The 26,953-nt window shown below is 44.3% G+C and overlaps 1 protein-coding gene across 4 annotated transcripts in view; it reads left to right on the top strand.

Annotated features, from left to right (window-relative positions):
* Positions 1–26,953, top strand: part of PALLD (palladin, cytoskeletal associated protein) — a 367,391-nt gene that overhangs the window by 130,371 nt on the left and 210,067 nt on the right. For 2 of the 4 annotated variants that reach the window (XM_068551769.1, XM_068551772.1), the window contains exons 2-3: positions 19,993–20,171; positions 23,752–23,818. In XM_068551769.1, the coding sequence (XP_068407870.1) occupies positions 19,993–20,171; positions 23,752–23,818 (246 nt within the window). Of the gene's footprint in view, positions 1–19,989; positions 20,172–21,227; positions 21,256–23,751; positions 23,819–26,953 lie in introns of those variants that run through there. The other 2 variants (XM_068551771.1, XM_068551770.1) reach the window with 2 other exon arrangements.

The following is a 26,953-nucleotide window of genomic DNA, read 5'->3' as shown; positions in this document are numbered from 1 at the left end:
CACATTTTTTTTATCCATTCTTCTGTCGATAGACATTTAGGTTGCTTCCATGTCTTGGCTATTGTAGCTAGTGCTGCAGTGAACATTGGGGTGCATGTGTCTTTCTGAATTATGGTTTTCTCTGGGTATATGCCCAGGAGTGGGATTGCTGGGTCATATGGTAATTCTATTTTTAGTTTTTTAAGGAACCTCCAGACTGTTCTCCACAGTGACTGTATCAATTTACATTCCCACCAACAGTGCAAGAGGGTTCCCTTCTCTCCACACCCTCTCCAGCATTTATTGTTTGTAGACTTTTTTTTTTTAATAAATTTATTTATTTATTTATTTTGGCTGTGTTGGGTCTTCGTTGCTGCACGCAGGCTTTCTCTAGTTGCGGCGAGCGGGGGCTACTCTTCGTTGCAGTGCGCGGCTCCTCATTGCGGTGGCTTCTCTTGTTGTGGAGCATGGGCTCTAGGTGCGCGGGCTTCAGTAGTTGTGGCACGAGGGCTCAGTAGTTGTGGCTCGCGGGCTCTAGAGCGTAGGCTCAGTAGTTGTGGCACACAGGCTTAGTTGCTCCGCGGCATGTGGGATCTTCCCGGACCAGGGCTCGAACCCACGTCCCCTGCATTGGCAGGCGGATTCTTAACCACTGCGCCACCAGGGAAGCCCTGTTTGTAGACTTTCTGATGATGGCCATTCTGACTGGTGTGAGGTGATACCTCATTGTAGTTTTGATTTGTATTTCTCTAATAATTAGCAATGTTGAGCATCTTTTCATGTGTGTCTTGGCCATCTGTATGTCTTCTTTGGAGAAATGTCTGTTTAGGTCTTCTGCGCATTTTTTTGCAGTAGCCTTTTAGAGCCATAAGAGGTCCTGGAAAAGGGTAAAGCTTAGAATTACAATCTTTCCTTGGATACTTAGTTAAGTTCTTCAGAAAGGTCTGGCTGACTGTGTCGACTACAGTGCAGACGAGAGTCTCTGGATCACGTTTTCCAGTGGAATATATTTATTCATTCGTTTTTCTTCAGAATGCAGGGTTAATTATTCAAATTTCACAGAAAAAGATGTGTTTAAGGCTGCTAGGAAGACAAATCGAAACAGTAGATTCCAACAACAATAAGAAACCTTGAGGGAGAAGGGCTGTTGAACAGATTGGGGGGTGGCGTATGTGCACCTAAAAGTACTTGCCAAAAAGCCCCGCAGGCCTGCGGGACGTAACCAGTCTGTTCTGTGCACCCCTTTGGGAAACAACTCCCTCCCGTGAACTGAATTGCACATTTTCCTTATTTATCCAAACTCTACGCTTAGAACAAGGCCGCTCCATTTTGCTTTTTCCCTTCCCCGTTTCAATCCACTCAGACTGCTCTCTCGGGTTGCAGCAGCTTCCAACGGTGATGTGACATGCACTGTCTCCTTTCTTCTGGTTTGTCTGCTTCCTATAAAGAGCTAATATGCTCCAGAGAGTTCCAGAATCACTTCTCACTGGGCAGTCCCATAAGCTACTTTTCTCCTCTCACCCACCAGAGCCTCCGACATTCCAGACAGAGGAGAACACTGAGCGGTTTGCAGGGGCTGCTGGAGAAATGCTCCTAATTCAGTAATAGCAGCTTCAGTTTTGAGATCTGTCCATATTCATTAGAAACAGCTATTTTACAGCTTGAGAGAGAAAAATCAGAACCCTGTGGCAGAAGAGAGGGAGAACATGGGCCCTTGCACTGTAGAGATAGACTTGAATTCTCTGTTAAGTCATAAGTGAAAGCTTCTTGGTCCTGATGGGTATAAATTAATAGAAGAGGATGCTCTCAGGAAACAAGGTGTAAATTCTGTTTGCCTAGAAAGTGAGAGATTTGCCAGTTAGTCCTAATACATCCAAGGAGGGGAATTGTTAGAGAATGTCTTGGGGAATTCCCTGGCGGTCCAGTGGTTAGGACACCACCTGTCACTGTGGTGGCCCGGGTTCCATCCCTGGTCGGGAAACTAGGATCCCATAAGCTGTACAGCGCTGCCAAAAAAAAAAAAGAATCAATAGAGAATCTCTTGGCGTGAATACTTTTGCATCAAGCATCTGCTTTCAAGGTCCTCTCACAAATGCTCCTTCTAGGTGCTGATACCTCTCTTCCTACGCAAACTTGATGAAAAGCGCCATTTGCACTGTTGTAGCTGGAAGCAACCTCACTAGTCCACAGCTACCTTCCTAACGTACCTACAATCGCGTGGCCCTGTCTGGAAACTTTATTTAGCTGTGTGCTTGCAGCTCCTCGCCCACACGCTACCCCCTGGAGGAAAGCTGTGTGTGAGCAGGGCCTCAGCACCTCACAGCCGGGCCTGTGTTTGCTCCAGGGTGAGCTGTTGCGTCCTCCCAGCTAGATCTTCACGATCCAACCCAGGTCCCTGTGACCTCTGCAGGCATCACTCCATGGTTAAAAGGCATCCTGTTCTTGGGACATTGACTCAGCAGAGCCAAGAATTTTCCTGTAAACTATTGCTTGGTCGTTAAGGAAACACAACAGAAGTCAACCCTAACGTGCCACATTCCACAGATGCTCATTTCTGAGGCACTTGGTATTTTCACCCACTCTCGGAAGCAAGAGGAGAGAATCCCCTGGCTGGTGTGAATTTTTTTAGCATCTCTTTGCATCACGAGATCCAGTCTCAGGACCGTCTACTTAAGTGTATAGGACAATATGCTAACATTTGTTTTCTTTAATCAAGTCTCTTTAATTCTTACTGGGACCATGTTTTTAGAAAGCACGCAGCGGCCCTCCTAGCAGTGGGAAGCTTCACAGACAGATAAAGAATAAAGACAAATATTTCAAGCACATTAGGATATAAGCCGGGTGTAGGTAGCTGACGTAGAGGACATGTATTCAGTTGTGTTCACCCAGAGTCAGAGACTTTTCTTAATTTGCCTCCTGTGCCCCGACGATGGATGGTTCCCTTAGCTTTTGTCAGAAGTTGTATCAGCTGGCTAGCCTTTTTCGAGTACAGTGCATCCAGCCTCATACCAAAGGTTAGACATGCATTACCTTGTTTAAGCCTTCTAACAACCTTACGAGGTACGGACAAATAGAATACGGGTCGGAGACCACAAGAAGTTGACAAAATGATAATGCAGGTCCTTTAACAGGACATCATTGTCCTAAAAAGTATAGATTTCCTTTTTAGTTTTTAAAATGCTGTATAGATTGGATATTCTAATAGTGCCATGTTTTTTTTTCTTTAGGTTCCTTTTTGTACATTTTTAATAAGCTTAATGTGTATAAGGAATATTTGCTTCTGGTTAAAAAATAATCATACAGGAACCTCCCCAATGAAAAGTGAAAAGTCCTCTGTCTTTGCTCAGCCTCAGTCCCTCCGCTCAGTATAACCGAAAAGCTACAAGTTTCTTGTCTGACCCCCCAGAAGTCTAGTCCCCTTCTCTACTGTTATGGTTTTACTGGACGATGCACTTTAAAAAAAAAAAAAAAAAATTTATTTATTTTTGGCTGTGTTGGGTCTTCGTTGCTGCACTCGGGCTTTTCTCTAGTTGCGGTGAGCAGGGGCTACTCTTCGTTGCGGTGCGCAGGCTTCTCATTGCGGCAGCTTCTCTTGTTGCAGAGCATGGGCTCTAGGCGCTCAGGCTTCAGTAGTTGTGGCACGTGGGCTCAGTAGTTGTGGCGCACGGGCTTAGCTGCTCCACGGCTGGACGAGGCACTTTTGACAGCTTCATCTAACAGGATTTTTAAAGTCTGCATTGTGTGGGATGCCAAAATCGAACGGCCATTTCCTCTCTCAAGGACATTTGAGGCAAGATGAGTGTTTTCCTAATACTTAAAAAATGCTAAAACACACATCTATGTATACATACGTTTCATGTGTCCTGTGCCCTCGTGTGAACCTAACTTCCCAGAAATGAAACCACTGGGTCAGATGCCTGGGTATCTAAATGCTAGTGTTTGCCAAATTCTCTTCTTAAAAGGTTACACCAATTCCTCGTCCCATATTAGTTACAGTCATTTTCAATGCATAAGAGTGTTAGCTTATATTTTTATCATTTCCTTTTAGATGCTCAAACAGCTCCCAAGTGGGAAACTCCTGCCCCTGGCCTCCTCCACCTCCCCCCAAGAATCCTGCACACCCTACACGCATCATATAACAACACTTCCTGACTATCCCTTTCTGTCCTCCTTCACGTGAAGTGTGTGCATTCTGATGATGTTATTTGCTAAATATATAAATGTACTTACAAACGGCTTTCCAAAGATGAAGTGTTACAGTTCCAACTTTGGAAAACCGGATTCTGTCCCCCAGGAAGTGCGGGGGAGGCCTTCTCGGGATCATGATTTAACCTAGCTAATTACAATTCAGAGATTGATGCAAGAAGGCATAGAGTTCAAGAGTGAGGTCAATTTTTCCTGAAGTTAGGAATAAATCTGTGAATTCTGGTCTTATGAACCGCTGAAGAATTACTGTGCAGGGGTCAATAAATCATGTGCAAAGCTGTGTGAGAAACGTTCCATCTCCTCAGCATATTAGTTACAATTTCGTTATTAGGCTCCAGAGTGTTGGGCAAATTCATTCTTTTAACTTTGCAGCGATCGACCTGGCAACAGATTTAACATTTTCCTTAAATGTCTAAGTTTAACTCTTTAGTCACTGGCCAGAAACCTCTTTCTAATCCTACCAGAATTTGAGAGCTATTAAATACTTTAGTTCTTAGTCACTTGGAAATCATAATGATGCTTTACAGGAAGAAGAGGGCGGGGAGAGGGAGGAATTTATACTCCTCAGTGGCAGGGGGGTCAGTTCAAAAAGTGAGAGGTCGTGATGATGAGTGTCTGCCTATTACGCATGTTGAGCACAAATACACATTTTGCATTGTATTCAGGAGAGTGACTTTTGAACAAAAGTGAAAATTTAAAGATGAGTGATTCTGCGGAATGCCCTAAAGGGCTGGTTTTCCTTTAGTTTTGTTGTTTTCCCTCAGCACTGAGAATGGACAACACATGACAGGGCAGAGGCAGGTGGGAACCTCTGCACAGAAGCTGGAAGGCTGGGGGGTTGCAATGCTGAGGGGGGGATGGAGCTTGTGAACACACACACGTGTACGCACACACACACACACACACACACACACACACACACTCACTCACACACTTCTGCAGAGAATACAGACACCTCTGCTGGTGGTCGAATCCCAAGCAGAAGTTGGGATTTTTCTTTCCTTTTGGGTGGTGTGATTCTTCTCCAAGAAGAGTGTTGGAAAAATAAGAATGACATAAAAAATGGGGGTGGGGGGGAAGTGTAGGATATTCAGAAAACCGTCCAAGTACATTTGCAAAATAAATTTCATGAAAATTATTCTTTAGTTAAATGACAAACGTTTGTATGTCTCTTCAGAGCTCTCAAATGCACTTTTGAAAAATTAAATGGCACCTTGTTGGATTTGAATTTGAGCATGTGATTTCCTAACAAACATGCTTAAAGTCTATGAAACAAGGCTAAAACATGGACCTCAGCAAAAGAAAATGGAAACTTTAGTACACATCAAATGAATAAGGAATATGACTAAATTTCGAAAACCTTTCTTTTAGAGGAAATACTCTAATTGACCCAGGTTTTTGTACAAAGTGTGAAATCGTTTGATAAAAGATATTGTGTGATACAAACTGTTTAGAAACGAGGAAACGTTGTAGCATTCTGTGTGCTGAGTATAAGTTCCATTTAACAGTTAATGCATCCCTAATAAACCATCCTAATTAAAAAGCCCCCAGAAAGTTCGTTATCTTGATTAAATTAGACTAATCTCATCAATGCATCATAGTTAAGAGGATTGTGCCTTTCTTTTTTTTTTGAATTTTATTAATTTTTTTCTACAGCAGGTTCTTATTAGTTCAGTATTCAGCGCAGCAGGCTTATTAGATCTTTTGTCCCACTTTAATTCATCAGCTGCTGTCGTTTGCTAAGAGAAAGGCTAGAGCCCGAGGCGTCCTAGTCTCCCAACCAATTATCTATCCAGTTCTTGGATCCTCTCTACAAGACCTGCCACCTGTTCCTCCACCTTCAGTAGATATTGTGACAAGGAACTCAGTAGCTCATTTCTATCTGTTTCAGCTCTGGGTGTAGGGAATCATTTTAGCCATAAGAAACCTCAGGGAACTTTTTTAGATCCTTCAGAATTGATCTGACCTAGTACACGGGCAAGTGTTTTTAAGCCTAGATTCATATAACCTGGAAAAACTGGACCAACGAAGCATTAAGATCAGAGGGAGACTGATAATTCTTAGCAAAGGAATTGAGAAAAGGCATGAGTGTGAAACAGCGTTCACGCGTAGCTCGGACTCTGCACCTTTGTGCAGAGCAGAGTAAACTCTTATCTCCCTAATGCCGATGAATTGCCAGAATGATAGGTAGTGAAGAAAGGCTTTCTCACAAGGTACACAGACTTGAAAGGACAGAGTGAGCTACTGGTCACTCTTCCTCGTCCCAGGCGATTCTTAGGAGCCCCAAAGAGGGGCGGCCGAGGCGGAGGTCATGTGCTCTGGACATCCCCAGACACATATTGGGCTCTGGGAATCAGAACCCTCCACAAGACACATTTCGAGTATATTGTTCTTTTCCTGCACAGCACACACATGGAGGCCTTATCAGTAGTGACATTTTTAAAATGCAAAAAGCACATATTTTTATTTGCTATGCAAGCAGAGTAACTGTTACCGTTTTCTGTAACTAGTAAATGCCTCACGCTAAAGGCTTGCCCCTTGCCCCGCCGCACGAGGGTTTCAGAGTTTTTTGTCTTGTTTTGTCTTATGCCAAGTCTTCAAGTACCTCTGAAGTTCACAAGCTGTGTGTTGTGTGACCACAGTAGCTTCGGGGCGTGCAGAATATAAGCTCTAAATAATTGAATGCAGGTGGGGGTCAGAAAGGAAAGCTTTCTCATCATGGAAGTCTATACATTTTTCAAAGAAAAGGGTTTAAGTCTGCATCTGATTGTAACATTAATTTTAACACTTTTTAGAAATGTAGCCTGTTGGGATGAAATACCGGCTGTGGGTAATTTGCTCTGAAAAGCCCACTGCAGTGGAACCTGCCACTTTGTTCGTTGTTCAAACAGCCAAATAAAATGAGGTGCGGTCGGCCCGCGCGCTCACACCCGCGGCCCCTCCCGCCCTGGTGCAGATTGTCCGGGCTCGGAGCAGGGCCGGTGGCTGTCCCGGAAAACGGCTCACTTTTCTGCACATGCAGAAATCTGTATTCGCTCCAGGTTGTTGGGAGGAAGGGGACAGCTGCTGCTGCGGAGCACCTGTGTGGCTGGAGTCAGACAGGTAACTGCAGACAGCGTTTCCAGGGTGTGTGAGGCTCTTCCCGGAGCTTGATTCCAGGCGTGAGCCAGACCTTGAATCCAGGGGTGTGTGTGTGTGGGGTTGTGGCCGTGTGTGGTTGTGTGTGTGGTTGTGGCTGTGTGTGTGATTGTGTGTGTGGTTGTGTATTTGTGTGTGTGTGGTTGTGTGTGGTGTTTGTGGTTGTGTGTGTGGTTGCGTGTGTTTGTGTGTATGGTTGTGTGTGTGTGTATGTGTGGTTGTGTGTGGTTTGTGTGTGTGTGTTTGTGGTTGTGGCTGTATGTGTGTGTGGTTGTGTGTGGTGAAGTGTGTGTGGTTGTGTGTGTTTGTGTATGTGTGGTTGTGTGTGGTTTGTGTGTGTGTGTTTGTGTGTGGTTGTGGCTGTATGTGTGTGGTTGTGTGTGGTGAAGTGTGTGTGGTTGTGTGTGGTTGTGTGTGTGTGGTTGTGTGTGTGGTTGCGTGTGTGTGTATGGTTGTGTGTGTGTTTGTGTATGTGTGGTTGTGTGTGGTTTGTGTGTGTGTGTTTGTGTGTGGTTGTGGCTGTATGTGTGTGTGTGGTTGTGTGTGTGTGGTTGTGTGTATGTGTGTGGTTGTGTGTGTGTGGCTGTGTGTACTGCACGTGCGGAAGGCACCCCGTGTCTAGTTGCCGCTGACGGGAGCAGACCCCCTGCCAGCAGTGAGCTCCCTTCCGCCCCTGACCCCTCTGTGATCGAATAGTCTCCTTGGAACGCTGGCGTCTGCACGCGTGGCTGGAAGGCACACAGAGTGGGCTCAAGGGACAGCGTTGGGATGGGGTGGCTTTGCCGGGGGTCCCCTGGGAAAAACTTGCCTTGGAGCCCCATGTGTGCACAGCGTCCCTGAGCGGGCCGACATGCACATGAACTTCACACACGCTCGCTCTGCTTTCCACGTGTCTGTGGTTCCTCAGCGACCGCGTCAGCCTCACAGAGGCTCGGGAGGCTGGGTTAGTGGGGTTCAAGGTACGGGAGGTCCTGAGCCCCCAGCCTCTGCCGAGGAGCCGCCTGCCCGGGGCTGCCTCTCTTTCCCCGCGCGGCTGTAGCTCCCTGGGATTGAGACAGGAGACAGAGAAGGAAGCCCTTTCCACCCTGAAAGGTGCAGCTTTTCCAGCAGGGGGTGCCCCTGCATCTTCTGCCCCTCAGCACCATCAAGGCCGGAAACCGGGGGGCCAGCTCACACACTGGGAAGAGTGGGAGGTGAGGTTTCCTGGACCTTGACTTTGCGGAGGGATGTTCGCCTGCCGAGGGGAAAGCCGTCTTCAGTGTCGTTGCTTGTCAGACGCAAACAGTGAACTCTGGGGCTTTGCAGGAGTTGGAACAGAACTGTTCTGTGTGTGTTGCCACCATCTGTGGAGTCGAGGAAGCAGGAGGGCCCGCTGCCCTGTCCCTGCCTTCGTTTCAGTCCCTTTGGGATTTCCTAATTCCGAGGCAATCATTATATGGAATGGACGCATTCCAGAAGCACAGAAGACTGTGTTTCTAATAAACCACCTCCCACTTTATCCCCTTTGGAGTGCAGCCCGAGCTACAACAATAGCTAATGATTACATGCTGTACCTGCAGCAACAAAGTAGCTGAAATTGCACCTCTGCTGTCTGGTGAAGCCATCTCCCCCAGGCTCCCAGGCTCGGAAGGTTTGGAAACATCCAGCACGTTTTCATCATGCAGGTAGCTTTGAAGCGACTTGTCAGGTCAAGCTGACTGAGTTTTGTGCTTGCATAGATGATCGGTGAGGATGAACCTACTTTTTAACCTGGGAATTTGTGAATGAGCGACAGGAGGGCTGGGGACCTTTCTCCCCTCGTGTCCCGTGAGACTTGCTTTTGGCCACTCGTGGGAATGAATCACATTTACAGAGTCAAAATAGGCGCTAAAGCCAGAGTCACACTTTCACGTTGCTCTGGCAGTGAAGTCTACACTGCTTTGCCGGCCACAGTCCCTGTGTGCTCCTGTCACTTCACTCAGAAATGCCCTGACTTGGACATTATGTTGTACGGTCACCCTGAGCATTTTCCAAAGGCAGGGAGAACCCAGTAACTTCATGTGCCATGGCAATATGGCAGCTTGTCAGAAAAAAAGGGGAAAGAAAATCCTTAGAGTTAATAGTCAGGGATAGTTGGGAGGTTAGCAATCAGCATTTCACATTGACTCCTAAGAAAATGATGCTTAAACATAGCCTGTTAAATCAAGCCTGGCAAATATGTCTCAATTCAGGTGCCAAGTCTAGCCAACTGGGAGTGGCTGCCCAGAGAGGGACTCAACCCATTCTGGGGCTGGTGGAAAAAGAGGCATCTCACTGATGCCATCACGGGCACTGGAAGAGGCAGTCGTAAAAGGTAGGCAGGTATCAGATGTCACTGTCGTAGGGTTAGATGGAATCTGAGTGATGATTCTACCCGGTGTGTGTCCGCATCACGCTAAATCTTCAACCTCATCCTCAAGGCACGTGTTCTGTGGTCCAGTAGGATTGAGAGTGATGCCTGCCATCTTTCTGTCTTGGAAATTCAGTGCACATTGGCACGCAGTGCTAAAAAGTTCTATAGTAAAGACAGATGTTTAACTTTGTTTCCCTGGTGTTCCATAAACCTATAGGCCGCAGAAGCCTTTTTCAACGGTATCTGCCCACTGGCTGCAGAACTACTTTCTAGGGACACATTGGAGGAAACGCGGGTCTAGTTCATGCCTCACAAACAAGGAAGCTCAGCCCCAAAGAGAGAAGGACTGGGTCTTGTTCAGCTGGGCTAGTCTGTGGAACCAGGCAGAACCAGAACGAGACTGCAGACTCCCAGCCCTAATCCGCTAACTACCTTCTCAGTGTGGAACCGATTAGAAGCAGCCTGAGGTTTTTTTTAACAGCTTCTGGCAGCACACGGACTTGGTGTAAATTCCACTTGCCTATTTGTACAGTTGTGTGTTAGGGACAGTGATGAAATATTTGCCTGCTCACAGTGTCCAGACGTGAGGCGACCTCTCACGGTCAGAACCAAACAAGGTCAAATTAGTTTTGAAGTTTCATTTTATCTGGGCTACTTGATCCCCCGCTGCCACCCCGCATCTTTTATCTTCCTGTCTTGGGAGATAAAGTGATGATTAGAGATTTGAATTGTTAGACGTGAGTCTGGTTTCAGTTCAAAATCTATTTTATCATTTCCTGGGCTTTGAATTTCAAAACATCAATCTATTTATTGGTCTCTTTTGGACCATAAGGTTAAAGTACATCTGTTGTCCACACTGATTTAGCTGTTGGCCCTCAAGCTAAGCGGTCATGAAATTATAGCCGTAGTAGATTTAGCCAAGGAATAACTTCACTTTGGTCTGCCTATAAATCCACTCGACAGAATAAACATGGTGTGTCTTGTGGTTCATGGGAACACATGTAAAGAATTAAGAAATCTTTGGTGACAAGACAAAAACTGCCCCATAAAAATTAATTGGTGCTTAATTGAGGATGCGTGAAGTGGGATACTGGCAGACGGCCTGCCTGTGAGCGTAGGCATGAGCGGGGTTCATGTTAGGCAGAGGTTGCCAGTTTCATGTTGGTGATTTTCCAGCTCAGGGCAGAAAGCTGCCCTTCCTTTGGGAGAAAGGGCACCTGGAAAACGGAACCATTGCTGAACCACTCCTGTCCCTGGTGTTTTCTCTACCCTTTATTTCCGTTATATTAGCATTAAAGAAGCCGGTTTCTTCCTTTTCTCCAAGCACACGCTTGCATGAAGCCATGTGGCTGCTTGCGCTTTGGAGAAGGGACCGCTGTGGGCTGGATTTGCCTTTGTGCGATCACCACTGACACCCTCTGAAGATGACTTCTTCTGAGAAGTACGAATCAGTGGAGAAGCAAAGCAGAAAGCTTTGAATGTAACTCCGTTTCCCCATGAGCATAAGGAAACTGCCTTATAGGAGAGAATGAAAACTCAACTGTTTTTAAAGACTTTCATTTCATAAGGCCTCCTTGTTTCAATTAACTGACTTCGAAGATTTACCATTTTCCTTAGCAATGTTGGAGAATATTAGCCATGCTCCACTGATGAAGCTTTGTAAGTTTTCTAAGTCAGATTTGTTCGTTTTAAAAGCCACATGTTTAAAATACAGGGTGCAGAAAATTTCCATGACACATCGTTGTGGTACAGAAAAATAAGGACACCAAAAGAAGCTGTGAGTCCTAAAATATGTATTTCCTTTTAAGTGAAAGTACTAGAATAGATATTACTAGTCAGCTTGGAAGCCGAGTGGTGCTATATGTGGTTTTTTAACATAAACTATCCATCTCCCATGCTGGGAAGTATAAACTCTACTTTGCCAGTGGATTTGTTAGTTCCTCTCATTTAGCAGTTGAATTTATTGTCATAAAAACCAACACTCTTCCCCTGTCTTGGAAAACCAGAGCGTTCTGAGCTTGCCCAGACGTGTATCCCAGCTCCAGTACGCAGTTCTCAGCCTGGCTGCCAGGTGCCAGGGGTCAGAAGGGCAGGAAACAAGGAAAGCCGCATTGTAAACCCTAAAATTGTCTTACACTGTCCACAATGGAAACCGCTGGTGGTCTCCAAAGACAGCCGCTTGCTCAGAAGCAGGTGCGATGCCCCTGATTTTACTTGTTCTCCTGACCCCTCTCCATCCCAACTGAAGAGTTCCCAGGCCTGCAGTCGGATGCAGGCGTTCTCCTCCAACATCGGACTCAGACCAAGCCAGCCATTACATTTAACCTCACCTTGAAATGTAGAGAGTGAACAATTAAATAGGAAACTTTTCTGTGTAAAACACCTTCTTGAATTTCAATCCTACCACATCCTGCTGGTGCCATAATAGGAACCTTGAATTTCTGGCACTGTCTCATGTTTTAGGCTGGAATGTTTGAAAAAAATCCTGAGGAAAAAAAGACAGGCAACAAAAAGCAATATACATGTATATGTATATTAAAAAGTTGTTGATTTCAAAATCCAGCACAGAATAATATAAAGAAATATGCCATCTTATAGAGCTTTAAATACTACAGTCCTTTTTTTCCTACGTGTTATAATCCTTTATGAATAAAAAGGAAAAATTCAAGACTCACGAAGTCCGTCAACATTATCCTGTCTCTAATAAATTGATTTCAACCTAAGTATTCTATCCATAACAAGCTGAATCTGTAAGCTGGAGGCTGTAACCAATCTTTAAAGATTTTTGAAGCAGTACCTGCTTCCATGTGGTAGGAAAACCTAATTTCATTAGATGACCTGATGTCTATAATTGGGATTTCTTCTCCGTTTTCCCTACTGCTAGTCTCATGAGATGAAAAACCCGGTTTATCTGCCATCTGTACCCTGGTCAGTCCCTGGGTTGGAATTTAAGTGCAGTAAGCCCCTTGATGGATGAATAAATGATTGCTTGATGAGTGAATGGATGAATGAATGAGACTGCATCTCCTAACCCGTTTACATTTTATTTCTAACTAATGCAGGGTTATTTTCATACCCCATTTAGTGGCCTCAGAATCTGACAACCGGTCTCAACTGGCTTGCTGTGACGCGAGCATCTCTTAATTCTTTTCACTGGGGATTTACCGGGCACACCAATGGGCAAGGTTTGCTTGTCAGCTGCTGTCGAGTGGCAATTACATAGCAGCTTAGTGGCTCCACAGAGATTAGAGGAAGAAGCAGGAAACTTTGTTACAGCTTGTTTCTATCCATAGTAAAAAGCTCCGTGAAAGGTGAAACTACAAGTATTGAGGAAAAGGAAGTGTGCAGGTTGTCTGGATTTAATCGACCGTGTTCTGTAGATAAATGGGAGCTGCCTGTATCTTCAGTACAATGACAACTACTTCACAAGGTTGTTGGAAGGTAAAACGAGGCCATATTTGCAAAGCACATAGTGTATAATAGGCATTTAATAAGTATTCGTTCTCCTTCCCTTCATTTGAATCAAATAAGCCCTTACGAACTATCACTGTTCCCAAACATTGTATCACCTCCTCATCCTAACTGTGAGATTGTATTATATGTTTTTACCATTTTATAGTAACAGAAGTATGACAGAAAGCTGAAATTTATCAGAGGTACAGAATGGGTATATAGATATCTGGATTTGATTTTCTACTGTGCTGTCCAGTGTCCTGTCCACTAAATAAATGGCTTCCAGGTATTAGAAATGGGATGAAAAAATGTCCACGTGCCCTTCAGCGGAATTCTACCCGAGTAGGCTCTGTCTTAGCACAGGACATGTCTCCACACGGCTGCATCTCAACCAAGGTCTCTTTCCACTCTCACCTTGTAATAACTAGAAGCAGCTTTCAGGATCTGGAGGGAAGTGAAATGTGTTTTCTAGGAGACCAAGGTGAGGATGGCAGTGTGTTCCATTACAGACTTGTGCTTCGGTTGCTGTGTAGCCTGCCACTCCGAGGCACTCGGTTCCACTAGCTGAAGACATTCTGATCTGTTAATGACGTCTGCCTCGGGATGGGGGGTGGCGGAGTGTCACACCCGTGCCGTGCCTTCCCCACACCTGGGCTGCGTTGATTTTGCGTGTTTACGTTGTAGCTTGTCTTAAGCCGCGCTAGCAATAAGAATTTAATGGAGGATAAATTGCAGGTCAAAACTGAATCAACAGCCCTGACTCTTACCTCTTCTTTAAAGAATACTAAGTGTTTTGAGTCCTTTGCCAGGAAGCTGATGGAAATGTTAAGAAATTTAATGAAATAAAGTGACTTTAGCTCATCTGCTACCTCGTGGTGTCCAGACTTCAAACCTTCAGGATTTCTTAGGTCAGATAAGAAGGCGATGTGTCTTTGATCGGCTACAGAAGAGTGGAGAAGACTGGTTTCCTCCTCTGATATATGCGTGGAGTTGATTTTGAGTTTCATGCTGTGCCTTGTAAATGCACTTCAGTTCGAGTAGGTGAGAGCAGATCAGCTTCCCTCTGTGGACATCTTCAGGCAGAAATGACCAGATACGACTTCGGGAATTAAAAAAAAAAACATGAAAAAAACCCCAGCCAACTGAGCATCTACAGAATGCAAGGCATGTTACTTTAGAGGCAGTTGAGTCCAGATCCTCACCCCTGAGGACAGAAACGACCATAGGTGTTATTTAAACGATTTATCTGTTCCAGCCTGTCTTCATTTGTAAGCTTATTCTTCTCTGATGAGTTCAGTGTATGAAAAAGCAGGTGTTGTCATGATTCAGGTGTGGTGAGGCTGACAGATCAGGAGGAGATGCCTCTGAAACGCTTTTATTACTCACAGGCCCCAGAGCAGGGAGCTCCCTGCGCCATGGGGTGGGGGAGGACAGGGGGTCCCCAGGGTGGGTCAGGAGGCAGAGCGGAAGGGGAGGGGGGCCTTCACTGTGTCCCTGCAGGAAGGGTTGCTGGGTGGGGCAGGGGGAGGCCCCGGGGCTGCTCTGAATGGGGCCATCGGCTCTGGACTCGGGGCTGTCCTGGTTGTCACCGCCTGGCTCTGGGCGTTGGAGCAGGTGGACAGTGGCCCGAGTGGGAGGGCCTGCAGGCGGGGATGGGCTCTGGGTTGGTGAGTCTCACTGGAAAGGAGCCGGAAGGTGTCACTTACCGTCTCCAGGAACCGGCGGCCCTGGGAGGGGCCATGTCTCCAGGGTCAGCCAGGCCAGGACGTCAAAGCGTCAGAAACACAGACGGTTAAAGACCTGCCAAGTAGGTGCCGTGTGCAGACGCGGGGCTGGAGCTCACAGCCCTGGGGAGCTGCGTGAGCACGGCCATGAGGCCGGGCCCCGCCAAAGCCTCTGTCCTCGTGGGAGAGAAAGGCAGGGGCAGAGCTCATTCCGTAGAAGGCGAAGGACTCTGTGGGGGTCGTGACAAGGTGCTGAATCCACCCATACGTTCAGGGACCCGACGTGGGTGCATAGCCTCAGAAACACCGTGATATCCTCGGACCCTTCAAAGAAGCAAAGCCGTTCATGACTTACACCTTTCATCAAATAATTTCCTACATCATTTCTTGAAATATTTTTCATGCACTCACTAAATATACAACCTTTTCATTTCACCAAGAACCTCAGAATTATGAAGCTTTATAGCGAGGTCTCCTGTCCTCAGATGAAGAGCCTGGACCAGGAAGGTAGACGACTTTCCTACGGTCTCTGCTGAACATCCCTGTGAGGCCGCTGCGGCTCCAGCCGTGAACCAGACACACGTTTATCTGAACAGTGGCTGGAGCCATGGGCCCTGCCTGGTGCCCCAGGGAGGCCCCCATCTCGATATCTGCAGCCTCTCCCCTCCCCCAGGCCACACCCTGACAGCCCCCATCTCGACAGTGTAGAACTGGTCCCGTGGCAGGTCCGGGGCCCGTAACCCTGTGACTTTCCCTGATGGTGTCGAAGCCACAGAATGACTCACATTAAGGCTTAAGCTTGCTGCCTGATTTGGACAAATTTAGTCTTTTGTCTGCACTATTTCGTCTACATGCTACAACCTGAGATGCTTTAAAAATGTCATCCATGGAGCTGGAGAACAAAAAGCATGAGTGTTTAAAAAGCAAAAGCCAGGGCTTCCCTGGGGTCTGTAAGCACCACCCACGTCACCACGTGCCGTGTTGGTGTCACGAGGCACCGTCCCCAAGACCAGATAGGTGTGTTAGGCTGTGGCCAGAGTGCATTTGTACCTGAACCTTTTCGCCAGTGTTCAGTGTAGTTCAAGTACTTTACTGTGCTTACCGATCATGTTCTTCAGGCTTACACTTATCATGATTGCTCAGATTATAATTGGTCTTTTTTTTTTTTGGTCTGTATCATGCGGCTTGTGGGCTCTTAGGTCCCCGACCAGGGGTCGAACCTGGGGCATGGCAGTGAAAGCGCCGAGTTCTAACCACTGGACCACCAGGGAAGTCCCAGATTATAATTGGTCTTAATTCATTTTTTAAAAACTGCAGGCTCTATGGGATGAATGTGCCAGAAAAGCATCGTGCAACATACACATGGGATGTTAGGAGATGCAAAATGAGAAAGAGTCGCATGGCCAAGTAAGATGAATGAATGCTAGATTAAACAATATTAAACTAATTGGTTTTCTGCAGGACTTCTGAGGGCCTTTAATAAGAAAATCTTAATTACATGAAGGAGCGATATATACATATACATGTGTATAATAGGTAGCATCTTCCAAATCTATTAGGCCACAGAGCCTTCACCATTTGTTTTTTTCTTGGGCAGCATATTCTAAAGTAACAAGTGGCAGGTAGTAAGTATTTTTAAAGCACCAACTACGTGCAGTACACCATGGATCAATGAAAAAGAGTCCATTTCCTGGATGAGGAAGTAAGGCCTAAATGCATTAGGCCTCAAGTAATGATGTAAAGAAACACCACGGAGAATAGGAAGTGACATAGCATCAATTGTCAAGTGAATAAGGCTACGATTTTTTGAGTGTAGAGGAGAGAGAAACAAACAGAACATATTTTTGCAGATACAGAACACATACAATACGGTTTCTCTGCTCAAGAAGTGATGATGCAGGCCCCGTGACGCAGGCTGGCATGGTCCACGCGTGACAGACCGGAACTTCTTCCCCTTCACATGCACGTGAATCACTGGGGTCTGAACCGACTCAGTGGGCCTGGGATGGTGATTGAGATTCTGCGTTTCTTTTATTTTTTAGATTTTTAAATTTTTTGTTGAAGTACAGTTGATTTACAATGTTGCGTTAATTTCTGCTGTACAGCAAAGTGATTCAGTTATACATATATATATATATATTCTTGTTTTAAAGTATTCTTTTCCATTATGGTTTATCATAGGATATTGAATATAGTTCCCTGTGCTATTCAGTAGGACCTTGTTGTTTATCCATTCTATATATAAAAGCTTATATCTGCTAATCCCAAACTCCCAATCCATCCCTCCACTACCCCCTCCCCCTTGGCAACCACCAGTCTGTTCTCTATGTCTGTGAGTCTGTTTCTGTTTCATAGACAGGTTCATTTGTGTCATATTTTAGATTTCACATATAAGTGATATCATAGGATATTTGTCTTTCTGTGTCTGACTCACTTCACTTACTGTGATCATCTCCAGGTCCTTCCATGTTACTGCACATGGTATTATTTCAATCTTTTTTATGGCTGAGTAATATTCCATTGTATATATGTGCCACATCTTCTTTATCCATTCCTCTGTTGATGGGCATTTAGGTTGCTTCCATGTCCTGGCTATTGTAAACAATGCTGCAGTGAACATAGGGGTGCATGTATCTTTTTGAATTATGGTTTTCTCAGGGTATGTCCAGGAGTGGGATTGCTGGATCATATGGTAGTTCTATTTTTAGTTTTCTGCGAGACCTCCAGAGATTCTGCATTTCTAACAAGCTCCTAAATGGTGCTGATTCCCCTGGTCCAAGGACCACACTTCTCCTGTAAAATCCAGATAATAACTGTTGCAGGGTTTGTGGGCCGTGCAGTCTGTCCCAGGAGCCCAGCTGTCGCTGCAGCGCGAAGGTGGCCACAGACACTGTGTTAGTTCAGGGGCACGCTTGTGATCCCCCAAGACTTTATTTATAGGCTCTGAAATCTGACCTTTATATAATTTCCATGTGTCACAAAATAACTCTTCTTCTGATTTTTTTCCTAACCTTTAAAAACATGGAAACCATTTCTTGGCTCACGGGCCTCAGGAAAGCAGGCGGTGGCCTGCAGGCTGTGTGCACTGCCTGAGGTCAGGGTGTCACAGCCCTGGGGTGGCCGGCAGGGGTGTCCCGAGGAGCACATCTAACCAAGGCAATTAATCGTCCTCTCTTTTAAACCTTCATTGCGTTTGTTCACGCTTCATTTTCCCTCTGACCGTTGGTTCTTATCGTTTTATGGCAGGGTAACTCACCCTAGGTAACGTACAGACACCTCGACTCTGGCTGGTTCCAGAGTCCACCAGGCTCGACTCTTCCTGTGGCCTCCAGTACCTGACGTGGTGCCGTCCACGTGGCAGATGCCCGGCAAGCGTGCGCTCAGTAGAACTGAATCTGTTGAAGGCGCCTTTCGCTTGCTTGTGAGGAGAGCAGCTCCAGGGCGGGAGGAGCACAGAGGGCGAGGGGAGAACTGCAGGGAGCAGAGAGGAAGCAGGTCATACATGAGGGCTGCATAGGAAACGGGAAATCCACGCAGATATTTGACAGAAACAGGATTCGTATGGGAACATGATGGAAAAGAAAATCCGGGCCAAGTTATAGGAAAGCAGACAATAAAGATCTAAAGTTTAGGGAATGATTCATGTAGGGAAGAGTGTCGAGTGCTTTCACCTGCCACAGGATCAAGAATCCATAGCTTGCCAGGGATGAAGAGATCAATTAAAAGACTTCAGGTCAAGTAACACTGAAGCCATAGACGGTTCTCCGGGCGGGGGGGCAGGGTCTCGACTGTGATTGTGGAAAGAGCAGAGAAGAAGGGACTAGAAAATGGTTCTTGGCCAGAATGTTCTCCAGGACTTTATGAAAACAAAGGAAATCACAAACTACTCAGAATCATGAAATACTGCCCTTCTCAACTGCCTCAAAAGCAATATGCCTTGCATTGCATAGATGCTCAGTTGGCTGGGGGTTTTTTATATGGTTTTTAATTCCCGAAGTCATGTCTGTCCTTTTCCAAATATCCCGTACTTATTTTTTTAATATAGTTTCTGGAGTTAATATGCTAAGTATTAGCAAACTGGCTTGTTTTATTAACTTTACTTTCAGACTAAATATAGACAGAAGCCTATATTATGCTATCTAAATGCAGAAAAGGTTAGTTTTCACTGACATAAAAAGGATGCCAAGTCCAAAGAATTTTATAGAGGATCAGACTCAGGGAAAATCTCTCAGTGCTGATTAAGAGCTAAATGGACAGTTCTGTCCCAGAGACTTCAATCTTTTTAGTTGTCAGTGGCACGTTCCTTCGTATTTCTTTAAAACTAAATCACATTTGTGGGGAGGAGGGTTAGGGCAGCTTCGTATTTTTTTGTAAAAATCCTGTTGAGAGTTTGAGGTGCTCAGGGAGTAAAGGAAAGGGTGTGAGGGGGAACCCGCATAGAAAGTCTTGCCACCTGCCGCCTCGCCTCCCACACCAAGGGCCTGGTCGATGGGAAGGGGTGAGACCAGCAAGAATGAATTACAGAGCACTGGTGCCCCTGCCTGCATCATGGGGGCTGGGCACGCTGCTGGAAGGTTCTCTAAATATCAGAACTGTGGAAGGCATTAACTCCATTCCTGCCCAGCTGACCAGGTCAACAGGAACATTGCTGCCCAGGGTCTATAACATGACAATGTCTCCCTTGATACTGTACATTAAGTATTTTGAGTACAATGTTTATATTACTTTCATATTTTTCTTTACATAAGAACAATAGATAAAATTGTAATAGACGTGAGAGGCACTGGTGATAAAACATTTTTGTAAGACACTTGGAATTTGTGTTCCTTCCATTTTGTAACTGACATGGTCTTTCCCAGTGTGATGATGTCCCTTATTTCCAGGTTGATGAAATGTACAAGGTGCTTTACAAAGAAAACCCATGGGAATTGTCTAGCCATGCATTTCATGGTCTCAAATGTAATAGCATTTAGTAAGGTCAGTAACATGGACACAGGTCTTTATTTTATCAGACAGGCATCTCGTTACACAGCATCTCGCCTTTCACTTCTGCTTTATTATTTTAAACGTCCCCTTTTCCTTTCTCTCCCTCCTGTCCTGCGACTTCCGTTTGGCCAGCAGATGGTTCTGTGAGGGGATCGAGCTGCACGACAGTCCCGACATCCAGATCCGCTGGGACGGGGGCGACCTGCACACGCTGGTCATAGCTGAGGCCTTTGAGGACGACACAGGGCGCTACACCTGCCTGGCTGCAAACCCCGGTGGCTCTGATACCACATCCGCCGAGGTGTTCATTGAAGGTACCCAGGGATGTGGGGTGGAGGCGTGGGGTGCCGAGTGGGCAGGGGCCTGTTGCTTCTTGTGAACGTGATTTTCCAACGTTGTGAGTCAAACCTCATTTGTCCTCCAGGACAGATAAATCGAGCGGCTCTGACACTTGGGTGTACGTCTACGTCAACAATGTCTGATGTCAACATTTGTTCCTTTTCATTTAAAACATTTCAGCTACGTGAATTTATTTAGAATACTAAGTGTCCAACTTAGTTCTGGTTTCTCTGGTGGATAAAGAATGGGCACATATTAAAATACTAGAAATACTAGACCTATCAACCAAAGTTAAACTCTAAAAGACTTAGGAGATCATTCACAGGGATATTAAGCGGTTGAATATTTTTAAATGTTCTCATTTTTATTAAATTCTAGAACTTTTCCTTTTTTGTTAGGATGCTGCTATTTCTGCTAAGTGTACCATGAACTTGCAATCACTAGGTGAGAAAATTTCCAGAATCAATGTTGCATTAAAGAGGGGTGGGCAGAGAGTAGAATATCTCTATTGTTCTAACAATTCATTTTTGACAAGACTCAGCCAATAGGGAATTAGAAAACTTGCTATCAAAGTATATAGTTTACATCACTGTTGCATTTTTATCAGTATCAATCATTTAAGTTGGAAGTGGCTTGAACACCAGTGTTCTATGTCCCTAAAGCCATAAATTGGTGAGTAGCCTTGTAATTGCTTGCATTTAAAAATAGTAGTTGGAACACAGAAAATTGAAATCCTCGAGGTCTCGACTACCTTAATCTTCATCTTTTTACTAAATTTTTTTTTACCGTTTAATAGCACTAAATTTCTTTGTTTTTTAAAGTAGAAGAAAGCAAGATGTGAGCCATTATTTATAGCCCTTGTGAGAACCGGCCAAAAAAAAAAAATTTAGTTTTAGAAGTAACTGTTACTGCCGACTAAAACTATGTGCCTTTTCTTTTAATAAAAGGGTCCCCTGCATTGTCTTTGAAAGCGTCTGTGAGCTCCTTCGGGGACCTTGTCCTGCTAATAAGAGCAAACCTTCTGTATTACCAATAAGTGATGCGACATGGCACTTACAGGTACACACACGTGCAGGCGTCATTTAAACCTCACCATGAACCTGTGAGGTGTTATCAGGGTCCCCTTTTACACACGGGTAAACTGAGCCTGGGGAGGTGAAAGGGGCCTTTCCAAAGTCACTCCGGGATTTGGACCCAGTCTGTCTTGCTACAGGGCCCATATCCTATTCGCTATGTCACATGTATCTCAAAGTGCTAAATGAACAGGAAAAGAATGGCAAAAAGATTTTTAACATTTAATAAGCGAGCAGTGAGTATCAGTCATGGGCTGGCTGTGGAGCAGACTTCTTGAAGCATTTTAGAATACAGAGGAGGAAAGTTAAACTTCCATTAAAAAAAACAAAACAAAACCATTTGCTGATGATGGTCAGATTTGTCTTCCAAAACCAAGTTCAGCTAGAGCTGCTTAAAATTAAATGCTTTATTTGCTTTCAAGATTGCTAGAAATGGGTGCTTCAGTGTGGATTGCTTCTGTACTACAGACATTAAATCATGTCAGTTTTACGTACTAGTCTACCAACTCAATTCAGCCACGTTTATTAAGGCCTTGCTCTGTGCCAGACAGCGTGGGTGCAGATATGATGGGGATGGGCCCTGCTATCAAGGAGTTCCCAATCCAACAGCAGAGATGGATACATTTTTTAAAAAAGAATATAAAATAAGTGATGTTATAAGTGATATAACAGATATCTAAAGTGTTATAAGGATACAAATGAACTTAAAAGATTAACTGCAAGGTATATAAGACACACTAACTTTCATAGAATAAGAGGAGCTATTTCTCTGCCTTGGAAATCACTTTCAGGATCTGACTCCAGAGGCCCAAAACATGCATGCCACGGTCTTTAACTTTATTTCATTAAATTGAGCTCTGCCACGTAGAAGCCCCTGCAGTGCAGTCCTCTCCTGCCTTTGGGGTCTCTGCATGAGCTACTTAATGTGGGAGAAGCACCCCCAGTTCTACCTGCCACGCGTGGTCCACGCCCAGGGCTCCACAGAGGTGGCGGGTGTTCCCAGTGTCCCTTTTTGCACCTGAGGACCCTGCACTGGCTTAGACGGCCCGCCAGCTGTGGGTCTGGCTTCAGATCTGTGTGCTGAGGAGAGGAGGGTCTGGGCAGAGCCGGAATGAAGAGCCCTTAAGCATCAGCCTCCTAAGCCTCCTGGAAAGTGCGTTAGGAAACTGGCTCATCGTCCCCTTGAAATATGGGTGATAACTTTTTAAAGCCTGATTTTGGTGTATTTTTATCCCTAAGAACAATTACACGAAATGGGAGAGAATTTCACATAAATTCTTAGGCTCCTATTATGACTGAAAGGAAGAAGTGTTTATGTCTTCCTTACTGCAGCACTACATTAGACTCAGGAGGATCTCTGTTGTCCCTAAACCACATTGCTATTGCTAAGTCAGCGTGCAGTATGGGGGTGGAGGTGCGTACCGGAGGGTAGGAAGCTTTCTATAGATTTTAAAACCTCGAGAAAATCTTCCCTAAAAGTTTAACAACCTACTAGTTGGAAACTGTGTAAATTTCACTGCCTTGTGCAGCAACTTTTAGAATGATATCGAGGAAATTTCAGTTTAAGAACAGTAACTAAGGGGCTTCCCTGGTGGCGCAGTGGTTAAGAATCCGCCTGCCAATGCAGGGGACACAGGTTCAATCCCTGGTCTGGGAGGATCCCACATGCCGTGGAGCAACTAAGCCCGTGAGCCACAACTACTGAGCCCGCACACCTAGAGCCCGTGCTCCGCAACAAGAGAAGCCACCGCGATGAGAAGCCCACACACCACAACGAAGAGTAGCCCCCACTCACTACAACTAGAGAAAGCCTGTGCGCAGCAACGAAGACCCAACGCAGCCAAAAATAAATCTAAAAAAAGAATGTACTTCTAACCATCACAGTTATTTTAAGTGTTACCTAAAATCTCTTGTCACAAAATACATGAGCATTAAAATGTAAGGACAGTTTGCGTTTCGGCCTAAAAATCCAACAAGGTGACCCATAATTTAAACACAATTACGAAGCAGATGAATTTGGGAAGGCATGATCCAAAACTAGAAACCCTCCTATTCAAGAATGAAGCCATATCAGAGTCAGAAAGCATCTCTTAATTAATGAGAAATGAAGGTATTGATAATCCACACCATGTAATCTTCTGGGAAAGAGTTGAAGTTTAAAACTATGGATGTTTTACACACAGACACACATGCATTTATTTCACAGTTGATAAGCCATTTAAAATTGTGGATATGATGGCCAAAGGGACAAAAATGAAACTGATAATAAATCTGACACTAAACCCATACTGCTTTGAAGAAAGCTTTTCTTGGTAGTTCTTTTTTTAAATGATTATCTGAAAAAACAGTGTGAGTAAAAATGGTCTGAACCATTCTCTATTTCAAAATAAGACTTTGTACATTATTGTCTGAGTGAAGAGCATTACCCTTGGAAGCAATTATAGATACTACTTACATCTTTTTTTTTTTTTTCCCCACTCAGGTGCCAGTTCAACAGATTCTGACAGTGAAAGTTTAGCGTTCAAATCAAAACCTGGAGCCATGCCACAGTAAGTACCTACAGTTCCATCAATTATAAGCAAAGACTGTCAACAGAATTGTGCTGTGTGATGCCACTTGTGTTGTGCTCTGAAGAGGTCAGCTGATGTCAATCAAGGACCAAATGCTTGAACCTGGAACACAGTGTTTAACTTATGAATTTGAACTTTGAAATCCGCATTTCATCATCGATGTGCCAAAGTCTAACCATCCACCATGTTAGTTTCAATGACAACTAACAGGTTATAAATGTCTGAAAGGAACACTTGTTTTGCGAGAAAATTACTTAAATCATTACTAAAACGTAAATGTCAAACAAGTTATCCATACATATTAGAACACATCTAAATAGGCCAGAAATGGGTTTCCATTTGGAGAAAGTCTATTTCTAGTTAGATCTTGTCATGAAAATCCCAAAATTTATTTTTCCTACAAAGACATACAATGTTAATATCTTAATTATTCTGCAAAAATAAAGTAAAATTGTTCCCATCCTCCCTGAGAGCAAAGACTGCCACCACGTTCATCCTGCCTGCCGTCTGCCGCAGAAGAGCTGAGGAGGCATGACGAATACCAATGTCCAGGTTCCACCATCAGAGAGCTAGCGTCTGGGTTGGGCCCTCAGATTTAAAGGACTTTATTCTGCATTTGGGAATCCAAGCAGCTGTGAATTTTTCCGTGTGGCTGACAGGGTCTTGGTGCCCCAACCCTGTGTCAGGCCTGAGCCTCTGAGGTGGGAGAGCCGAGTTGAGGACATTGGTCCACCAGAGACCTCCCGGCTCCATGTAATATCAAACGGCAAAAGCTCTCCCAGAGATCTCCATCTCAACACTAAGACCCAGCTCCACTCAACGACCAGCAATTTACAGTGCTGGACACCCTATGCCAGACAACTAGCAAGACAGGAACACAACCCCACCCATTAGAAGAGTGGCTGCTTGAAATCATAATAAGATCACAGACACCCCAAAACACACCCCCGGATGCAGTCCTGCCCACCAGAAAGACAAGATCCAGCCTCATGCACCAGAACACAGGCACCAGTCCCCTCCACCAGGAAGCCTACACAACCTACTGAACCACCCTTAGCCACTGGGGGCAGACAACAAAAACAACAGGAACTACGAACCTGCAACCTGCGTAAAGGAGACCCCAAACACAGTAAGTTAAGCAAAACGAGAAGACAGAGAAACAGCCAATGAAGGAGCAAGGTAAAAACCCACCAGACCAAACAAATGAAGAGGAAATAGGCAGTCTACCCGAAAAAAAATTCAGAGTAATGATAGTAAAGATGATCCAAACTCTTGGAAATAGAATGGAGAAAATACAAGAAGCGTTTAACAAGGACCTAGAAGAACTAAAGAGCAAACAAACAATGATGAACAACACAATAAATGAAATTTAAAATTCTCTGGAAGGAATCAATAGCAGAATAACTGAGGCAGAAGAATGGATAAGTGACCTGGAAGATAAAATAGTGGAAATAACTGCTGCAGAGCAGAATAAAGAAAAAAGAATGAAAAGAATTGAGGACAGTCTCAGAGACCTCTGGAACAACATTAAATGCAACAACATTTGAATTATAGGGGTCCCAGGAGAAGGAGAGAAAAAGAAAGGGACTGAGAAAATATTTGAAGAGATTATAGTTGAAAACTTCCCTAATATGGGAAAGGAAATAGTCCATCAAGTCCAGGAAGCACAGAGAGTCCCATACAGGATAAATACAAGGAGAAACACGCCAAGATCATATTAATCAAACTATCAAAAATTAAATACAAAGAAAAAATATTAAAAGCAGCAAGGGAAAAACAACAAATAACATACAAGGGAATCAGCATAAGATTAACAGCTGACCTTTCTGCAGAAACTCTGCAAGCCAGAAGGGAGTGGCAGGACATATTTAAAGTGATGAAAGGGAAAAACCTACAACCAAGATTACTCTACCCAGCAAGGATCTCACTCAGATTTGACGGAGAATTTAAAACCTTTACAGACAAGCAAAAGCTAAGAGAATTCAGCACCACCAAAAGAGCTTTACAACAAATCCTAAAGGAACTTCTCTAGGCAGGAAACACCAGAGAAGGAAAAGACCTACAAAAACAAACCCAAAACAATTAAGAAAATGGTAATAGGAACATACATATCAATAATTGCCTTAAATGTAAATGGATTAAATGCTCCAATCAAAAGACATAAACTGGCTGAATGGATACAAAAACAAGACCCATATATATGCTGTCTACAAGATACCCACTGCAGACCTTGGGACACACACAGACTGAAAGTGAGGGGATGGAAAAAGATATTCCATGCAAATGGAAATCAGAAGAAAGCTGGAGTAGCAATTCTCATATCAGACAGAATAGACTTTAAAATAAAGACTATTACAAGAGACAAAGAAGGACACTACATAGTGATCAAGGGATCAATCCAAGAAGAAGATACAACAATTGTAGATATTTATGCACCCAACATAGGAACACCTCAATACATAAGGCAAATACTAACAGCCCTAAAAGGGGAAGTCGACAGTAACACAATCATAGTAGGGGACTTTAACACCCCACTTTAACCAATGGACAGATCATCCAAAATGAAAATAAATAAGGAAACACAAGCTTTAAATGATACATTAAACAAGATGAACTTAATTGATATTTATAGGACATTCCATCCATAAAAACCAGAATACACTTTCTTCTCAAGTGCTCATGGAACATTCTTCAGGATAGATCATATCTTGCGTCACAAGCCAAGCCTTGGTAAATTTAAGAAAATTGAAATCATATCAAGTATTTTTCCGACCACAACACTATGAGAGCAGATATCAATTACAGGAAAATATCTGTAAAAAATAAAAACACATGGAGGCTAAACAGTACACTACTAAATAACCAAGAGATCACTGAAGAAATCAAAGAGGAAATCAAAAAATACCTAGAAACAAATGACGATGAAAACACGATGACCCAAAACCTATGGGATGCAGCAAAAGCCGTTCAAAGAGGGAAGTTTATAGCGATACAATCCTACCTCAAGAAACAAGAAACATCTCAAATAAACAACCTAACCTTACACTTAAAGCAATTAGAGAAAGAAGAACAAAAAAAACCCCCAAAGTTAGCAGAAGGAACTAAATCATAAAG

Source organism: Eschrichtius robustus, chromosome 10 (genome assembly GCF_028021215.1).
Source record: "Eschrichtius robustus isolate mEscRob2 chromosome 10, mEscRob2.pri, whole genome shotgun sequence".
Classification (NCBI taxonomy): Eukaryota; Metazoa; Chordata; class Mammalia; order Artiodactyla; family Eschrichtiidae; genus Eschrichtius; species Eschrichtius robustus.
Note: the sequence above shows the minus strand (reverse complement) of the source record. Positions and strands in the feature narration are given on the sequence as shown.